The sequence below is a fragment of the Corvus cornix genome, chromosome 4 (genome assembly GCF_000738735.6).
Source record: "Corvus cornix cornix isolate S_Up_H32 chromosome 4, ASM73873v5, whole genome shotgun sequence".
NCBI lineage: Eukaryota > Metazoa > Chordata > Aves > Passeriformes > Corvidae > Corvus > Corvus cornix.
In genome coordinates, this window is record NC_046334.1 from 36,105,355 (window position 1) to 36,125,772 (window position 20,418).

Sequence of the window (20,418 nt, forward strand, 5' to 3'; positions counted from 1 at the left end):
ATTCAGCACTGAAAAGCAAAGAGTGCCATGGCTGAGGAGAAATTTAAAGTATAAATGCAAATAGCTAGTGTTAGCACTGTGACAGGAAAGGATGAAAGTGTTATATTGTTAAATAAAGTTCCATTTTCATTGTGTGATGTGTTAACATGCATAGAAGTTGCAGGTAGATATTCCAGCCTGTGTATCGGCCACAGATGCATTGCTGTGTCCAGATTTGACCACCATTATCTGGGAACCATGGAATAGTTGTTTGGAGGCTCCAGATGAACTTCAGAGAGGACTGAGAGGACATTGTATCTTTCTGATATAGAATAGTCATTAAAGAGGATAGTGTTGAGTTGTTCCCATGGAGACTCGGGCAGGTTTTCACAGTTGTAGCATTGTCCCCCGCTTTGTTTATTTACTGAAGTTTGCATCAGGCAAAGGCAGTCTGTGACATGGTCAAGGAGAAAACTTTGGCTGAAGTTCATCAGCCCTTAATATCTTACAGAGGACTGTATAAAACTTCAGTGGCAGTGGTGGTTTACTTGTGTACAATTAATATTTTGCTATGAAAATATCTTTTCCACAGACAAAGAAAAGTGCTTAGTGATTTCTTGAACTCTCCAGCTCAGTCAAGGGACTTAATTTAGTAACTGAGATGGAGGGAGGAGTGTTGTTAATTTACTGATGTACTTCATTTATGTGTTTTTTTCCTAAGAGGGAAACATAGCATAATAATTAAACCTTTTGTGATAAACTTTGCAAGGCTTCCAATAACTGGAAATGTTTAACTTGGAAAAGTTTTATTTTAAGATTTATAATACTGTAAAGCAATTCAAAGAAAAATGCAAACAATATATTCAAAGTTAACATTTGGGACACATGTGAAATCATATTTCAAAGGAATTTTTAAATGTAGCTTCCTCCATAGTAGCCCTGAAAACATTTTATTCAGTATTATAGGTCAGTATAGAGGCCCAGCTAGAGTGCTTTAGTGACTGAAGAAAGCCCTCCTCATGTATCAGTTTCTAAACAAACATCTTTTTTGCAAGAATTCGTATTTCAAAGGATTTTTTACAGCAGACAAGCCATGCACTTCCTGAAAATGGATTATTTCTATGTTTTACTAGTTACTAAAATAGATGGTATGCTCAATTCTTGTTAGAAAATATATTTAAAAGATCTTACATTAGTGTCCACCTGGAGTACAAATTAGCTGTGCTTCATCGATAGAGCTGTAGCTGGAAAACTGAACTGAAAATTTTTCATGCAAGGAAAAAAAGTTCTTGATTATATTCCTTTCTCTGAAACTGGAGCTTATTACATACATTATTTGTCAAGAATATGATACATATTTCTTGCTGCATATTTGGCTGTTGGCTTTTGTCTTGATGATGAAATACATACACAGAGGCTCTGAGTGGATCTTGACAGTGGAGTGAACTTCATTATTCCACAGAGAGGTGAAGGAATATTGGCTCGGTTGTGCAGTGTTCATCATGTGGATGCCATTGCTCATAGCAACGGGAGTTTGTGGAGAATGACATTATTCATTTGGAGTTTGCCTGGCACCCATCTTTATTATTAGTGCACAGCAAATAATGTGATGATCTTGAAGAACTACCAGGAATGCATACATGGATCTTGTGCTTCTACCATGTGCTTTCAGAGTTGTTCAATTTGCTGAAACAAAAATAGGAAGACTTTTTTCACTGTCTCCTAATTTTCTTCTTAGTCATCACTTCAGATGGCACCTGTCTGTAATGAGAATCTGTGTCCTACAGCAGACAGGGTGTGTCTTTACAAACTTTAAAAACCCCAAGCAGGTGGTGCATCTCTTGCATCCATTGCTCTCTGACTTAAATCCCCCAGGAAGTGAAATCAAATCTCTAGGTGGATCCCTCCCCTGTGATGCAGGAAGAGGAAGGTTGCTTTGTGTGTTGCTTCTGCATGGGGATTTGGAGTATGCTGAGTTTTCTCCTTGGAATACACAGGTGTATAAACCACTCCTAGATTAATGGGAAGGTATCTAAAGGGTATTGCTACCGACAGGGTGATGTATGGAGAAAGAAAACTGCTAATGCAGAGCATGCTGTGTCAGATTTGCTTGAAACTCTTCTCCCTGCTCTGGAAAGAGAAGCAATGAAGACAAAATTCTGACCTCTGTGAAGCTCATTCTTTTTCTGAGAAAATGTACTTAGTCTTTCTTTTTTGCTATTATTCTTTGTCAAGAAGTTGTACCTTCCAGGTAGAGCAGATTTGGGCTTCCAGGAATAGTTGCACCTGCAAGTGATTGAAAGATGTTGTCAGGAATCCACTTCACCTAAGCCCAAAACACAGTTTAGTTGTGACCATATCACTTTTCTGCCTCTGTGGAGAGATTAAGCCTCATCACTAGAAAACAAAGTAAGTTATGAATGGAGTTCTTTTAGCAATACATGAAAGCAAATTTTTTCCCTTTGGCTTGTTTGCTTTCCCACTCACTCCTAATATTAATCGTTAATGGAATAACATCCTGTGTAATTACAGTGGAAGCATGGTATATTTTAAAATATAGTTACGAGGAGAAAATATCTGTAATGTTCTGTTTCATTTTCTCTTCATTTATAAGCAATAACATCCAGAAGAATAGGATCCTGTGTATAGCTTCAGAATGAAAGCTTTAAAAGCAATTCTGTTAATGCTAATAATTTCAATCTTGGACCTGCAGTTCTGTGTTTCATAATGTACTTATTTGTGTTTTGCAATTTATTGCATGTTTAAGAAGGTTCATGCATAATATTCTTCCTTTAAATCTTTCATTAGTTTTTTTTCTTGCCAGCAGAACATGGCTGAATGCTCATGCACAGCAGCTGCTTTACAACCATAACTCTTTCGTGTTATTGCTGGTAATGACAGCCAACATTTACTGTGTGTATTAAGTTAGGTTGTGTTGTTGTATAACGGAAGTTTTTAGGAAAATATTTTCACAAACGTAGGACAACAAATATCAGACTGAGCTAATTACTTTTCTTATCTACACTTTCTATGGGCTCTCTTCTCTTCTTCTAGCTGGAGATGAGTGGTTTGAAAATGTGTTCTCTAGCAAAATAGTCAGCTTTATTATCTTGGTCTTTATGGCATCATAGTTCTCAATTCTGTTTAGCTGGTAGTGAGGAATTATTTTTATTTACAAAAATAAGTGGCAGGAGTGAAACCTGCTGGTGAGATCGATGCTCCCCAGTTCATACCAGCTGCAGAGAGAAGGATCCCTTGACAGTTTTTCAGGGAACCTGGCAAAGTTTCCTAGGTGGGGAGTTGGGGAATGAGCTATAGGACAGGGTCGAAGCCAAGTATTCAGAGGGCTCAGATCAAGAGATCAAAAAGCAAGAAGGTCATGGTAACACTGTAGACACATGTCATCAGAAGACTTCTATCCTTTGGAGGTGTACAGATTTTATTCAATCAGCATAATCTATGCTGACCCTGGCCACCAAATAACAGATGATAGTCTCAAAGACTAAGGGTAGATTACTGCAGCATAAACAGAGGTGATGTAAGTATGTGCAGGGCTAAAGTAATGTCCCATGGTGAGGAGTTTTTGGACGGATGGAGCGGTTTGACTCCTTGGGGGAAACAGGTGATCTGCAGCCTGAAGGCCATCCGTGTGCTGACACCAAGTCGGGACTAACAGCAGCACTTCAGCCTCTCGCTGGGATTCAATTCGCAACCCCAAGGACAGCCTCCACCTTTGAAGCTGAGAAGCTGGGGAAAAGTGAGGACTCAAGGCCTTAAGTGGACACTGAGTCATCTTTGAATCTGCATTTGAAGTCTTTCTCAGAGGAGCTAAGAAACCCGTTGAATCAGAAGCCCTCTTTGCCTAGTCTGTAAAATGATAACAGCGTTACCAATTCCTCCTATAAATACCATCTACTTAATGAGACTATCTGTCAGTAACTGTCTAGATGATATTGACACCTTAGGTTTTAACTTTTATATTTTTCAAATTCTGTACTGCTTAGTGTCTAACTCTGAAGTTTCTTGTAGCCTGTTAATTTCTGCTCTCTCATGCTAGGTATATGTAACATAGCCTTTCAGGGTCTACGCTTCAAGAACACCCAGACAGTCCTAGGCCCAAAAAGTATAAACCAAAGAGCCTCTAAGGGGGGAAAGCAGAGGGGAACTTACATCATTAAACTGAAGCTTTAATTGGAGAATTAACCCTGATATGCAAATGAACCAAACCTATAAAGGTGTGAAGAACTCGTGACCTGTCGTCCATCTTGGGGTCCATCTTGGCAATAGCCTGTGGCTTCCAGGGTGTACCTTTGAAGGCCTTTCAAATAAATATCTACCTTTATTCCCTTACTCCTGTCTAGTCTCTGTTTTTAGGTGGCCTCTCAAGGCATCAATATAGACCCCATTTTTTTGTGGTGTTTGATGGGGTGAATGATGGAGAAGGTCAAGTGAAATTACAGTTTCACTGGGGTCAGTAGCTGCCATTTCTGGCAAAGATTGTTCTGATTGTGTGTAATTAAGGATTTGCTTTTTCTGTTGTGTTTTTTTGTGTTGGTTTTTGGTGGGTTTGGGGGTGGGGTTTTTTTGTAACCTCTTAACAATAAAGCCTGTCTAGGTTAGATTAGCTCGGTTGGTTAGAGCACATTGCTAATAATACTAAGGTTGTGGGTTTGATCCCTGTACAGGCCATTTACTTGTGGGTCCCTTCCAACTCAGAAGATCCTGTGATCTTCTCACCACTTGCAAGAGTTCTTATTACTGTTCGGTGTACCTTCTTGCCAGTTCAGGATTTGATACACCTTATTTTGTGCTTTCTAATTTAATTATGAAGTGATAGAACTATCTCTAGCACATTTTTGTAAATGATTTGGGCATTATTGATTGCCCAAATCAATTTCTCCAAATCTTGAGATGTTTCCTAAAATAACCATAGCACTTATTTTATCCATATACTATTAGTCTAGATAAATTAAAAAGAATATTTTTTCCTGGAAGCAAGTTGAGACAGAAGTCTTAGGGTTTGAGTTAATGCAGTTGCATTGCTTATATGTTATTATTTTCAGTTCTGAATTTTTTCTTGCAGTATTTTCATTATAGATATCTATAGGTTAGGGTGATCCCTCTTGATCCATGTGCTATTACATGGCAGGCAGTGGGACAGTGCTGGCATAAGAGTATCTGGGCTGTGTGAGCTTCCGGATGCAGGAGGGAAAAAGCTTGCAAGGCAGCTGCGGTCTCTGTTGGTGAGTCACCTAAAGGCCAGCAATGTACCCAGTCCAGCCTGATCCCATATCATCTCCCTTTATCCTGCTTTTGAATTACTCCCAGAGGTCCCTTTCTGCTTGCTGTTCTCAGAAATGTATCCTGTACCTTCCAGCTAGTAGAGAATTTTAGTGTGCAACTCCTTGTGTGAAGGAGGTTGGCTGTCTCACTGGTGGAGGTACTGGTGTGAGGACTTGCACTATGTAGGGATTCTCATTCCTGACTCTGAGATCAGTATGGTTTGCTCAGCAGTTTCCCCTATGGCCTGTACAAATTAGCAGAACTCCAGGGCAAACTGATTATCTGCATTTGCCTTTAAAGTCAGGTGCAGAGTTCATACACACAGCTTAATTTCAGTGCAATTGATAAACCAGGATGGTTCATTTCTCTGGTTTTCTACAGCCTGTTCATTTACGACATCAAATTAAAAGCAGATGCTATCATGGGACAATCAAGTGCTCGGCCTCATCAGTTTTCAGCTCCTCTATCTTCCATTAAGAAGTACTTTACAATGTTTTTTCTGTCAGTTCTATATTTGAAAAACTGCTTTCACGGCTTCACAGTTTTTACAAGAAAATATTCTTGTGCTTCAGGTGCAGACTGGGAGAAATCTAATGCCTGCTTCCCCATTACCCTCCATAATAGAGTAACATAGCAAATTATAGAGCTTTAATAAATGTCAGTGATGCATCTAAGAGAACATTTCCAGGATCCCAGAATACCTTTGGCTGGATATTAGCCTCTTCAGGCATAATTTTTTTTGCCTTCTTAAAACTTAATGACAATGTTCACGAAAACTTTGACCACTGGCAAATGGATGACCCACTTTTTGTAGCAATGGCACAGCTACACAAGCTCCAGTCTCCCTCCCTGTCAGCATGGAATCTCTTCAGGCTTCTGCATTAATCCCCAAAGACAGGCATAAATGAAATATTGAAATTACCTTTTTTCCCCACTTCCTGCTTGCGTTTGAGGCCATGTGTGTGCATGAGGGTAGAGTGGGGGCAGTTGCTGGCAGTATTGTGGAAGAACTGATCAAAGGAACAACGTTCATCCACATCCTCAGCTCCATGGCAGATCACAGCTGCATCATTAACTGTGTGTCTCATCTAGTTAGCCTAGTGTGAGAGCTCTGTCTGCTTGAGTCAGTCACCAGGGGCAGCTCGTAACACCTTGAAGAAAAGCCAATTTCATCAGGATGCTAGGCAGCAGTATTTTTAGAGACTGCACTAAAAAAGCAGGAGAAGGTCATTGTAACTATACTTCCACTTATTCAAAATCTTTGTAACTCAGAAATGTTCTGGAAATAACCTTCACTAACTATTCAGTCTGATCTGGTGTGTGAACAGTGGCAGGAACAAAAAGGAAAACCCACTGAAACTCCAGGTGCCATTTCCTGGCAGTGCTTCAATACTAACACTTCTCATTTGCCCACCTGAATCATTCAGTGTTACACAAACAAAGCCGGAGCCTGAAATACTGCAGGAGATCCCGAACAAGCAAAGGCTTCTCTTCTGTGTGTAGTTTGTGATGGTGACTGCAATTCAGCTGCCTTTTTGGTCTTTTTTCGAAGTTCCCAACTGCTACAAATATGCACGTGGTGACGTCACTTCTACACCTTATGTACAAAGCTATTTTGGGTGGGCTGTGATGTCCTTAAATCTACTTTAATCTGCAATAAGTACATAATGTTTTAGAGTTCTAGAAAGCATAGAGCTATAATAATCCAAATAACTTAGACAAAATCACCTGTAACTTTTGACAGCTTCAGACTCTTCAGACTCTTACCTGATTGGATTTGTAGTAATTCATCTAAAAATCTGCCTTGGGAGGACAAAGTCTCACTTAAAGGACTATTTTGGAAATAAGAACCTATTTTCAGGCCATTGGTTATGTTTCAAAAGGAATCATTTATTATCTTTAATGAAATTGAAAATTTCTCCTTGAGTTTAAACTTTGCTTATGATGCTATACTGGGCTTAAGTAAATTAATAAAGCAAAAGTAAGCCCTGGAAGATAATTCTCTGGATTATATCTGTCTAAAGAGGGGAAGAAAATATTGGATAGTAATTCTGTTCAGATACTGCCCCCATATGTTCTGAGAGAACTTCCTCGAAGATAGTGATGGGATTTAATGAACTGTTGTTATTCATAGAAACATAGAATCAAACTGAAGCTCAGCAAAAGCCAGGAAGCCTAAAGTTTCTATTTTAGGGACAGTTGATAGTATTTTGCCTCCAAACTATCTTTAGTTCTACATTTAATTTTCAAATATTATATTTTCAAGGGACAACTATGAATGAAGATAATACATATCAATATGAAAAGGTGCTAAACTGACAGAGTTGTTTCAAATTGTGTTTAGAGGTTGTTTTTGTTTTCTCCAGCAGTTCTTACATCCCACTAATAGATTGAAGGATTTTTTGCTGCTGTTGAACTCCGTGTGTCCAAGATCCATCCCTCCTCATGACATGAATATGGCTCAGCTGAAGTGCTGCTCTCAGCTCTGCTTTCTTGCTTTTGCAGCACACAGGCTTCAATCGTGTGTGTATGCTTGTGCATTGGATTTGTCTCTTTAGTATGACTTCCAGCTGCTTTTTTGCTCCTCGGTTTTATCCTCCTGAACACCTTTGCCTGCAGGACATTACCAGAAGCTTTCATTTACTTTTTGCTTCAGGATGCTCGTTTTTTGCTGACCCACCTGTTCAGTTTGAGTGCTGTAGATCTCCTCTAGTTATAATTCAGATAGATTTCCCTTGGATTATGAGAGGTAATTGTAAAAAGGGGAAGCCTTTTCTTCAGAGTCTTCCATCTCTACCCAACTCACCTCTTTTACAGCTTCATTAATTTTCTAAGTATGAGAGAAAAGGCTAAAAGGGCCTCATCACCCCCATAAGGGCTCATTGCTTTTTTACATTTTTTTAATGAAGTTTAGCAATGTGGTAAGAAAAATAAACATGTGTGATGAAATTACAGTGAAAACTTCTATAAACTGAAAGTCAAGCACTTTTAGAGGTTTCTTTGTAGCTGAGTCTCCACAGCTTTCTGGCTCACCATTTGAAGAATGGGGTTTTATCTTAATATTTCCCAAACAAAAATCTAGTTTAAAAATTGAATATGATTATAGACAGACTTTGGAGTTAATTTTAAATAATACAACTTGGCTGCTACATGTTGCAGCACAATGATCATTTGAACTAGTAGCTGACACACATTTATCTAGGGTAAAAGTTGTTCAGAAAAAGGGACACTTGAGTTAAAAAAGAAAGAGTAACTGCCATAGGCTAATGTCACAGAGACAGGTTTTACTTTCTGAATGTTGATGATTTTATAAACATTGAAATGAGTCATGTTGTTAGAATGGATAAGAGATAAAACAATGCCTTACAGAAATACTAACTATAAAAGAGTTGATACATTTAAAAATACATTTTAATTACATTTGATTAGAGAATTAAATATATAAATGAGTCCACTTTTTTTTTTATTTCTTGAGGAATTCAGGAGCACTTACCAATATTCATTTCAGCTACATCGATATCTTTTCCTATGCTCCATATAGAAACTGTCTTTAGCTGGAGGAGCCTCTAAGTTTTTATTTTTGTCATTTAGTTTCTTAACCTACATCACTTTCTTGCCATCTGATCAACTCATCTTAATTTCAGTTTGGTTTACTTCTGTATTCACTCCCTCTGAGTGGCCAAGTCTGTCACTTACATAACACATACATAAATTTTAATTTTTAGTTTTATCAGAACTTTTATCTAGGATTAGTGTCAGCTTTAAGAAGTTTTGATGCAGTATCAGGAATCACTGCAGAGAGGACCTGGAGCAGTCACCAGTGAAACAAGGTAACTGAATTTATTCCCTCTCCTGAGGTGCCTTCATGTGGTTATCACTAGGGTGAAGAGACACTTCTTAGCTTAGCAAGACATTGAAATTCATTATAAAAAATGCAGAAACCTAGCTCAAAGCTGCATTCAGTAGGTCACCACCAGTCATTTCTGGGGCTGCTGCTGTGCCAGCAGCAACATGGCCCCTTTCCTCCTTTTCCATTACATCCCTGACTCCCTGAATTCAGTAGTCAGGACCGAGTCCTGATTCCTGTTGCGGGCTGACATTGGCCTTGTTTTTGTGTAACGTGCCAGTGGGTTTGGCACTGAAGGTCAGTTTGTTTGGTGTATCCTGCACGAGATGGACTCCTCTCTCCAGCATTTGTCTGTCTCTGTTCAGTAGTTCAGCACAGAGCCTTTAATCAGTCTGGATTATACAGAGAGGTGCAGAGTGCAATATGTGCCATTCCCTGGATATGATTATAATGGCCAAATTTCAGCTGTTTTGGGGAGGTGGTTCCTATCAGTGTACCTACTGTGCATGTCGTCTAGCACAAGTACTTTCCCATTTTCATTTCCCTCATTTGCTTTCTGCAGGCTATCAAAGCTCCTCTTCCCTTTTCACAAATCCTTTAGTTCCACTGTATGTATCACTCTTGCAGTGTAATTATTCTAAACCCTGCTATGCAGTTTGCTTGTTTGCAATGTACCACATTTGTTTCTAATGTAAGTAACTTCACATTCCTTTGAAGTTCATTCATTTTTCTCTTACCTTGAAAATTCATAGATGAGATTATCTTTCCTTCCTCTGCATGCTAATTGCAAGCAGTTATAAAATCTTTGCTGGCTATAGTTTGAGCTACTGCTAAACTTCTTTTAATGTACTCTTTTGTTTGTGAGCTATCTTTTCACATTAAGTATTTGTCTGCCTTTTTCTCAGTCTATCTTTTTTTGCAAAACAAGTTTTCTGGGGTCTAGGGGATGGGTTTCACACTTTAACTAAATCAAATTCTTGTTCTGTCTCATCACAGCAAGCTTTGACCAGTTGGGCCATTTTTCAATCAGCTAGCTTTTACTTCCAGTATTGTTCTTCCAGGTATAGTCAATGAGTCTGTGCAGTAGTTCTCATGTGGAAGGTCTTTACAAATATTTTTAAGTTTAGCAACCTTACCCTTCCAGCTTTTCTAATGTGTTTGGAGTCTTTGTCCTTTTAATGTTTTGATCGTAAGCACTTTACAGCTTTCCACTGTAATTACTCACATAATATTATGCTATAATAGTTCAAGTCTGATTGTTTAAGTATCTGAGTAGGACATTTCATGAAAAAAATACTTCTACAAACATAGCTTTGTACTTGACATTTCTATACTGAAGCCATTAAACAAGAGATTAATTCTTCTCCTTTGGGCTCAGTGCAGTTCTTTGATCTGTGTAAGTGATCCTATTGATACATAAGGACTTTTCATATCAGCCATGATTGCAATACTGGACTCTTGTCTTCATATTTTGGAGACAATTTAAGGCCTGTTCAGCAGTAGCTGCTTGTGGTATGGAGTGGAATTCATGCTGTGCCAAGTGCTCAGTTTCACACAGCTTATTACTAATTCCACTCTAATGAAAACCAAAAGGCCATCCTGCTTTTCCTCTTCATTGCTCTTCCTACAAAACAACAAATGTCAGAACATCTTGTGGAATAGGAATTAATGGGGCAACATTACATTCAATTTCTTCTCCTTTTTTTCAAGGAAATGCAAAAATTATGAGTTTGCTACTGTTCCAGTCATCAGGTAGTTTTTTTAATTGCAATAAATGTTCTGAACATTCACATCCAAATAACAAGGGGTTTGATTGCTCAGTATTTATCACTAGAAAAAATCTGTAGATTGAAATATAATTTGTAAATATTTGCCAATTATTTTGCAATTTTAAGACTCTGATTTTGTTCATCTTCCATCTGATTTTTCTGCGGCATTTGCCTTTTTTATAGGTCATTCACTGTACTGAGAGAAATGCTTCGGAAAGATCTTGTATCTATGAGAATTAGAGAAATCCTGCATTTTCCCAGTGATTTCTGGGACTACATTTCTTCTGTCAGTAGCAATTTAGTTACAAGCATTCTCTATGTAAGTCCTTCTTTATAAAAGGACAATATGTTTTGATTATTTAGAACCTGAAGTCAAAAAGAACAGGTTGTAATTAGATTTACTTTGGTAGGAATTGAAAATGTATTGTAGTAGTCAGAATCCCCTGGGGAAGGTTTCTAATAAAATCTCTGTTGAATTTATTCATATGTGGAAATACAGTCAATATTGAAATACGAAATGTCAATAAAAGTAAAAAAGTATTAGCATTCAGTGTATGTTACAGTACACAGCCTTGCCAGTTCGGATATTTTTTTGCAAAGCTTTGTTTCTCAAAGCTTCTATGTGCTTTTAAAAATGTAATCTCTAAAGGAAAATGAAATTAGTCTGTAAGAGTCATGAAAATGGGTAGTTTAATTTTTTTTTTAGTTTATTTTTTTTTTTAAACTACCATATAGAAGTGAAAGGAAAATTATCCATGTTTCTCATTACCATGAATGCAAAGCAAGGGATCATCTTCTAACATTCATGCGTGGGGATTCACCGGGTGCCTGATGGTGGCAGAGACCACTCAGCTGTTTGCTTGCTATTTTATCATCTCTACTGCCTTGGATAAAAGACAGCAGTATAAAAAAGTGTTAAGACAGAGAAAATACAGCAGAAAGTTCCATTAACATGATGTCCTCTTCAGTAAACTTCTAACTTATGCATGGATTCCTGAAATATTTACCAGTCCCAAGTTCACTGCCAAATCCTAAATCAGTGGTGCAGGGGGAAGTTTTTATTTTCCAGTTAGGACTTCAGGGATGATACCATCTGCATCCAGTGCCCCAAACAAACCACCAGCAGTAATTCAAAACAAAATGCCCCAGGATGGAATAATTTTTCCTAGGGGCTTCACTGTTACAAGGCACGGGACATAAGATCCATTTTCATGTCTGCTCTCTGGTAAGGGAACATTGACTGGGAGCCATCCAGGTCTCCCAAGGCTTTGTCTTTTCTCTCTCTCTGACCAGCCATCAGCATGACTGTGTTCCTTCTGGCCTCTTGCTCTAAAACTCATAAGGCCTGTGTTGATCTGCATTGATGGAATTTCATAGTTGGGTTGGACTTCCTTAAGCATGTTGTTAATCCTCCTGTTCAGCATGGATACCCGCCAAAATTTCAAGGAATCAGTGAGCAGCATTTGAATCCTGAGAGCTGTCAATATATTCACTGCATTAGGAACATGGTCTTCTTGGCACTGAAAGAAAAGAGAAAATACATACTTTCCAGTACAAAATTCCTGCTTATAAATTTACAATATGTTTTTGTCATTATTCTCTAACAGTAACTTTAAATATCACATTTGTTTTCTATATTGTCTGTGAAAAAGACTGAGTTGATTGAAGCAAATTCCACATATTTATTCATGGAATAAATGGAAACATGGGAAACACAGCAAGTTATTTGTCTATAAGTCACATTACCACTGTGAGAAACATTTGAAGAGTTTTAAATGCTTAGGAAAGGAGATGTTTAACTCCCACAGCTTCTCTTCAGCCATCCTCTTTCACCTTTCTGCCTTTCTCTAGCCAGCACCTATGAGACTGAAATGAATTGAAAACTTTTGCTCACTTTCAAATGCAAGTTATTTCACATGGAATACTGAGACTCATTAAGTACTTTGGCAGGTTTCCAGAGTCCCTTTCTCTGTTACTTAGCAACAAACAGAACTTTGGAGGGGGCTGTTGTTTTTTGGGTTTTGTTTTGTTGGGATTTTTTTAAAAAAGGAGTTTGTGCATGACTGTCTACCATTCTCTAGATCTAACACATTTTCTGTTTCTCATCTAGACCCCCTTTTTGGATGAGTAACGGTAAATATTGTTTGGTTACACTACTGTTTGTCTATGCCTTTCATAGCTTCGCATTTCAAACAGCATTCACACAAACACACCCAGAGGCACATGCACACATGGTCCAAACATCTTCACTATTGTTTGTGTTGCTTTATTCATCCTTCAGGTCTCCTGTAATGGCTGGAGGTCTATTTGCCGTTAACCGGAAATGGTTTTGGGAGCTGGGAGGCTATGATCCAGGATTAGAAATATGGGGAGGAGAGCAGTATGAAATCTCCTTCAAGGTAAGTCATCGAGCCACGTTATAGAATACTTCCTTGCTGGTGTTATCACAATGCTTTTATTCATCTGGGCTTCTGTCTTTTAACTAAAATTAATTTAATACAATACTTTTTTCATTAGGAATTCCCACTGTGCCATAAACATATGCTCCAGAAGCCATAAAAAATGACACTGAATGCAGTTCCCTCTGAAAATGTGGTAGCTTACCACTGTCAAAGAATGAAGTTCCACTTTTTGCCTTTCATCAAGTCTTCTCCACTTACCTTTGCTCAGATGCTGTGTTTGTGCTCAAGTGTTGAGCTCAGTTCAACAAGCCAACAGAGAACTAATCCAGCAAAAAAGAAAATGACATAATTTTTCTGTCCATATCAACAAATTTAATCATCTCTGGGCATAGGGTCTCCTGGAGTGAGCTAGAGAAAATGGGTGGAAATAGAGAAAGTCATAGGAAGAAAGACTCCTTTCAATAGCAGAGGATCACTAGAGCAGCTCAGCTGCCATGAGCTGTTGTCTGCAGGCCAGCTGTTCCAAAGCAGATTTTTTTAAATTGCATTTAAATTATTGTAATGACATATGGGGAGTTTTTAAATACTCAGGTTATGTATAACCAGACACATTATAGTATACCTTCATATCCTGTATGTGGACATGTGTATTGAAATCAATTACTTAGTATTTACATATAGAGCTGAAAGTCTTGTTACTTTCTACATGCAGAACAGGCATTTATATTAGTTTGCTGAGGACTAACATGTCTAATTTTGAAAACTTAATTTATTTTTTAGTATACCCAAGGACATAAGAATTTTACCTCATGGTCTCTACATGCAAAGTTTTTCAAGGACTTGATAGCTTCGTGACATAGATAATTTGAGTCAAATGTATTTGGATAAAGCTTGGAACTGAAATTACAATTCAAATTTCACTCCAGGATCTTTCCAGCCTTCTTCCAAACTCTGTCAGTTTAAAGCTCTTTAAATAAACTTAGCATGTCAGCCATGACTAATATCAGGTATCTTGCTGAATCTGAGTTATCAGCTGCAATTAAAACAGTGCTGTGGCCATTCTGTTGAATGAAATGTACAGTGTTACCCAACACTGGGTTTCCAGGCTGTCTTTACAGGAGTTACTAAGAACAGCAAAATGTTTTGCATTAACTGGCTTACTCTCATGTTTCTCAAAATCATTTTTATACCTCAGCAAAATTAAACAGGAAGGCAGGGGAAACTCAATAGCTAGACCATATGTTTAGAATATAATGATTTACCTTCTGTCCATTTAGATTGTTTCAGAGGCAAGTATAAGTAGTTACTTGTAGCTGTCACAATGGTCTCTGACAGATCACCCATGATTTTATTATCCTATTTCAAATATTTCTTATCATCACAAAGAATATACTTGTTGTTCTCTCCAGACTTTGTATAAAAACCATGGTAACACAACTGGAAATTGAAATACCAGATTGTCCCAGTGTATTTTGTTCAAGTGAGAGATTTTTTTTTTTGGAGGCAGCTGTGTCACACTGGTCCTCGTTTCAGTCATATCTCTGGATCTATCTCATTAGTATATAATGACCTTAGGGTCCCTGTCCTTTCTTACTAGTGTTAAAAGAAGAAAAAAATCATCCTTAGAAATGACTGCCAAATAGGAGTAAATTCCTATTGGAAGAATTTAAGAGATGTAAATTTTAAAAAGAAGATTGCTGTTTGGTTTGGAATAACAAAAAAAAATGGAGAAAAATCACAGAGGTGGAAGACAGAAACAGAAAGGACTGGGTTTTATTATGTCAGAATCACCACTATCAGCTTGGGAAAGGTTTCTGCTTCAGCAGGTTCTACTGTAGCTATAGATTCAGTCATCTTAAAACTTATTTAAATAAGGACAAGTTAGCAAGACAGTTCAATTTACCAGATTTTCTCACAAAACTTGGTAGGATGGTGGACTTGCAAATTGTTACAAAGTCAGTGAAAGTCAGTGAAAAAGCCAGACAACCAGACTGGTTCTGTTTCCTTGGCTTCACTTGAGTGATTCTGAAATGACAATTTACTCTTTCTTAGAGCATCCACATCTACGGCCTGTGGAAGTGTTTTCGGATGGGTGCCCTGTGTTGATGCCAAATCTTATATTAATTTGCTTGGCAAAAAATTATTTGGAGTATTCTGGATGGTGACGTAGCCACAAACTGCGTGTCAGAATATGACCTCTTCATTAAATAGTTTCTTAGATTAATTTTTACGTAAGAAGGTGTTCAGGATTTTTTTTTTTTTTTTTTTTTTGCAACATCAGCATCAATTTTTATAATTAAAAAGGTGTATGACATCTTGGTGACAGACTCTTCGGTGTGTGCTAGACTTGTGAAAGCTGGCAAAACACCAGAGCTCACCTGATTAATAGCATCTCTTCACAATAACAAGGAAAGCTACCATTTGGGAAATCCTGAATTTAAATGTCAGACAGGCACAGTTTATGTAGTAATCACCACAACACAGAGTAGCAAAAGATACTAATGTCCTGTGTTTCCTGAAGATCCTTGTGATTGACCTTGGCTGTATGCCAGGTACCCAGCAAAGCTGCTCTAACACACCACTCTTCACTTGAAAAAGGGAAAGGAAATATAATAAAAGGCTCATGGATCAAGATAAGGAGAGGGAAAGATAACTCACCAGTTACCGTCATGGGCAAAGCTGACCTGGACCTGGGGAAAAAATATTTTATTACCAATCAAATCAGAGTAGGTCAATGAGAAATAAACCCAAATCTTAAAACACCTCTACCCATCCCTCCCTTCTTCTCAAGCTTAGCTTCACTCCCTATTTTCTCTACGTCCTCACTCTCAGGGGAATGGGAAATTGGGGCTACGGTCAGTTCATCGCATGTTGTCTCTGCTGCTCCTTCCTCCTCAGAGGGAGGACTCATCACTCTTCACCTGTTCCAGCATGAGGTCCTCCAGGGGCAGCAGGTAGATCTCTGTGATCTCTGCTCCACCATGAACCTTTCAGGGGCTGCAGGGGCACAGCTGCCTCACCGTGGTTTTCACCACAGTCTGCAAGGGAATCTCTGCTCCAGCACCTGGAGCACCTCCTCCCCCTCCTTCTTCCCTGAGCTTGATGTCTGCAGGGCTGATGCTCTCACATATTCTCACTCCTCTCTCTGACTAAAATTGCATGGTAACTTTTCCCTCTTCTTAAATCTGTTATCCCAGACGTGTTACTGCTATCACTGATGGCCTTATACAGGGGCATATCAATTCTGGAGCCAGCTGCCATTTGCCATGTTGAGCCTGAGGGAAACTTCCGGCAGCTTCTCACAGAAGCCACCCCTATTGCCCCCTGCTACCAAAACCCAGCCACGCAAACCCAATGCAATCCTTCGCACTGGACATTCCTTAGGCATCGTTAATCATACCTTAACAAAAATTCTAATGGTGATCCCCTAGCCTCTTGAAATAGTCACCTGTATCTACAGTTGTTTTTTCCTTATCCATGCCAATACATCTTCCAAATTCTCTTCATCCCTGTTTTCCAAAACACACTTCCAAGTTCATTAAACCCTTTCTTTTTCATCATTATCCTCATAATCATTATTAATTCTCTCCACAGCTGTCAATCTTGGCAGGAGATAGGGAGTGGAGAGCATTACCACTTGTCAGTGCAATTGTAATCTATATGAAGGACTGACAAATGTGGAATATTGCCAGTTTTCTCAGAATTTTAGAGGTGCTGGTGCGTATTGTTGAAATACCCACAGTCATCAATTCCCAGTTTACATGGTAGGGTTTTAATATTTCCTGACAGGAAATCCCACTGCACCTCCAATAATTGGTTTTGCAATTTGCGAACCCATTGACTGTAGATTTGCAGTCAGTGATCCTATTTTTCAAGTTTTTTTTTCATTTAGCTAAATGGTCTCACTGCATGTAAAAGTTCACAGGAAAACATTGTTCTTTCTTCTTTTCTACAACTGCCAAATCTGTTCTTTTGGCTTATATTTCAAGAAGAGTGACCACAAAATGCCATCAAAATTTTATATTCTTACTTTCTACAACTTTTTCAGCTCCACAGATCTAATACATTTCTCCTGTTTGTAGTCCATCCCTCCTGCACAATATGAAGAGCACCAAGTTGTTGCCTTTGCATGATATACTTTAGATTCCTCTTCCACCAGTTTACTGTTTGTATTTTCCATTCATTTCAATGTCTCTCACTGTTGTCTGTTTTGTTACTGACTCTCAGCAGCAGTGTATTTCTCAATTAGTTTTGAAGCCTGATCCAAAGTCCATTCAGTACCCTCTAAATCCTTTGCATGATTCGCTGTATGTTTATGTTTCTTTTCCCCGGTGACACATCCTCCACTGCTCAAAAAGCAGGAGTCTCTTACTACAGTAATTATGATTACATTGTAGCATATAGGTTGGAATCTCAGTCTTTCATGCACAGTATTGCATTTTCCACATAGTCTCCAGGCGGGATCACTCATAAACCAGAGAGATAAGGTGGGGGAACCACAAGAGAAGGCAGAATTCAATTTAAAAGACAAAGAGGCCATGTGAAAAGAGAGTGATTCACCCAAAATCCCACAGGAGCTGTAGAACAGAGCCAAAAAATGCATCTGTGACATCTAAACTCCAGTCAGGAACAAAGCCACATAACCACAGCTTAATTTCTTTTAAAGCTTGTGTTAATGCCTGCCTTTTGCTTTCAACCATCCCTATAAAGTGTTTTGCAACATTCTGTTGGAAGGAGCCATATAAAGATAAATTGCGAGATAGTCTCTAGTTGACACATAAACTACTCTTTTGATCTTTCCAAGCTGAAATTGCATTATTTTGGTTTCATCTTTGTTTTTTTTACCTCAGCTGCAGACCAGATTCATTGCTTTTGTAAGAAGGAGACATTAACGATCCTGAGAGTTTCATTGCTTCTGATATAATTTTTCCAAATGTCCCACACCACCTGAATTCCTTTCATGGTGTACTGAAGGTCTGTAATACTTAACACGGAAGTCATTTTCCAATTTCTTGCATTTAGGGCATGTGACATAAAAGTGCACATTTTAAAGACAAAGTTGCCACAACTGATCTTCTCAGAAAAAATACAAAAAATGCTTTTAATACCATTCTGAAGCTGAAAGATAAACAGGAACAGCTGCTAAATGTCCTTCAAGGCAGCCCAAGATTCATTTCAATTATCCTGCACAGCATACCTCAGGTGCAGCACAGCATTTTCAGGTTTTATATCTATCAAGTATAAGCCTAACACAGTGTTATTTCTCCTACTTGTTATTGCCTCAGCATATCTGACTGGAGTTTTTTCTAATTTTTTTTCTCCTTTTTTTTTTTTTAACTGTTACCCTTCTGCTTTAGAGGAAATGCAGTGTATGTCTACTGCAGCTCTCATTGCCTCAGTTAAAGTAATACTGGCCTATATATGTGTATATATATATATAATTTCTGCTTTCTTGTCTTTTAAATTTGTTCTGGGGCTGCCCTTTGAGTCACATTGCTATGCTGTCCATTCTTCAAAGGCTAAGAAGACTTGATTAATCATGGTAATAATTTGTCTAGCCTTTGAAATGACACCTTCATTTAAAAAACGGGAACAAATAATAAACATAGGTGTGCACTTTCATTGGTGCTCTGGGTTGTTTGAAGACAGCCACAGAGAGGAAATTCCCACTAAAAAAAAGTACAAATGATGTAACATACAAAGGAAATATTGTTAGAAAAGCAAATAACGTTATTTTAACACTTTTGGTTTTATGATATTTTCCTATGTTTATGCATGTGTTTTCCAGTGAGTTAGCTATCATGAGATGAAACAGGTGAGGATTTCAAGGTTTACGTAAGAGGCAAATTTTAAAAAATGGTTTTTTTCAAAGAAAATGATCTTCATGTCCACATGGCATGACTACATGCAAGATTGCGCTGGGCACTAATGAGCTATTTTGGCATGGAGGCAGAGCATTCATTTGGGTCTCCATTCCCAATCCAGCAGTAAACTTCCTCCCTGAGAAGGACTGTACGCACTAGGAGAGTAGATGACATGTCCAAAGGCACCTAGCCAGAGCTCCTATGCCTTAGTCAATTCTGTGATGGGAGGTAGTAAGCAGCAGCTTCCCAAGTAGGTCTCAACTCTACGTGACTGCACATGGGTGTTCATGGAATTTAAGGACAAAGCCCCACTTTCAGTGGTTTCAAGCCTTCCTTAGACATTTACATAAGTATATTTAGGTTTGCCCTGTAATGAGGTTAGATCCTCAAGCATTTCATTATCAGGTCTCAGTGGGATGCTGTGGCTAACTGCTAGGGGACTGTAAGGGCTGATACACAAATGATCCACAAGAAGCAGCTACCGAAATCACATTGTGATTCAAGCCTTCACTCTAACCCCTATTTTCTCTATTCACAGTGTGAATAGCACAGTCAGTCAGGGGCTGAGTTCCAGGACCAGGCAGATATACCCACTATAAGACAAACAGGCAAGCACAACGAAAGTGGCCAAACTTAAAGTCCCTTCAAACCCAAACCATTCTATTCTGTTCTATTCTGTTTTGTTCTATTCTATTTTATTCTGTTCTATATATTTTATAATTTTATTTTGAACATACTCTGCTTTTGCACAGTGAGATTCTGGATGTGACAGTCTGCCATGTTACCAGCATGCCAAGAAGGCCACCATGACTGTGGGAGGGGTCAGCATAGAATGCTGTGTTATTTTCACATACACATGAGATAAAGTGCTTTTTTTTGCCTCGTTTGTTATCAGGAATCATTTTTTCACTTGCTTTCTGTCTGCTTTCCAGGTGTGGATGTGTGGAGGTGGCATGTATGATGTTCCATGCTCTCGAGTTGGACATATCTACAGGAAGTATGTCCCGTATAAAGTCCCCTCTGGAACCAGTCTAGCACGGGTGAGTAATTGGGTCTTGCTGTTTTCCATTTTCATGCATTATCAGTCTCTTCATTCCTTGCGAACCAGTTTCCAGTAAACTATTAAAATGGAAAATGAATGTTTCTTTATTTTTCTGAAATGAGATGTGCAATTACTGCAGTTACTCTGCCTTTCAGAGATAAGACTGCCAAGAATAAAATGGAAGCTTAAAATTACAGGGTTGGACGTCTCAGCACAGAAGCACGTTTCATGC

The 20,418-nt window shown here is 38.5% G+C and overlaps 1 protein-coding gene and 1 long non-coding RNA gene across 5 annotated transcripts in view; one reads left to right on the forward strand and one right to left on the reverse strand.

The window, feature by feature from the left end:
- Positions 1-20,418, forward strand: part of GALNTL6 (polypeptide N-acetylgalactosaminyltransferase like 6) — a 505,353-nt gene that overhangs the window by 390,581 nt on the left and 94,354 nt on the right. For all 4 annotated transcript variants that reach the window (XM_039551174.1, XM_039551173.1, XM_039551172.1 and 1 more), the window contains exons 7-8: positions 13,160-13,277; positions 20,077-20,184. In XM_039551174.1, the coding sequence (XP_039407108.1) occupies positions 13,160-13,277; positions 20,077-20,184 (226 nt within the window). The remainder of the gene's footprint in view (positions 1-13,159; positions 13,278-20,076; positions 20,185-20,418) is intronic.
- Positions 11,551-20,418, reverse strand: part of LOC109144932 — a 41,043-nt gene continuing 32,175 nt past the window's right edge. Inside the window, exons 4-6 of the long non-coding RNA XR_002045990.2 lie at positions 15,939-15,970; positions 13,539-13,688; positions 11,551-12,398 (exon numbers count right to left, since the gene is read on the reverse strand). This is a non-coding gene — a long non-coding RNA (uncharacterized LOC109144932). The remainder of the gene's footprint in view (positions 12,399-13,538; positions 13,689-15,938; positions 15,971-20,418) is intronic.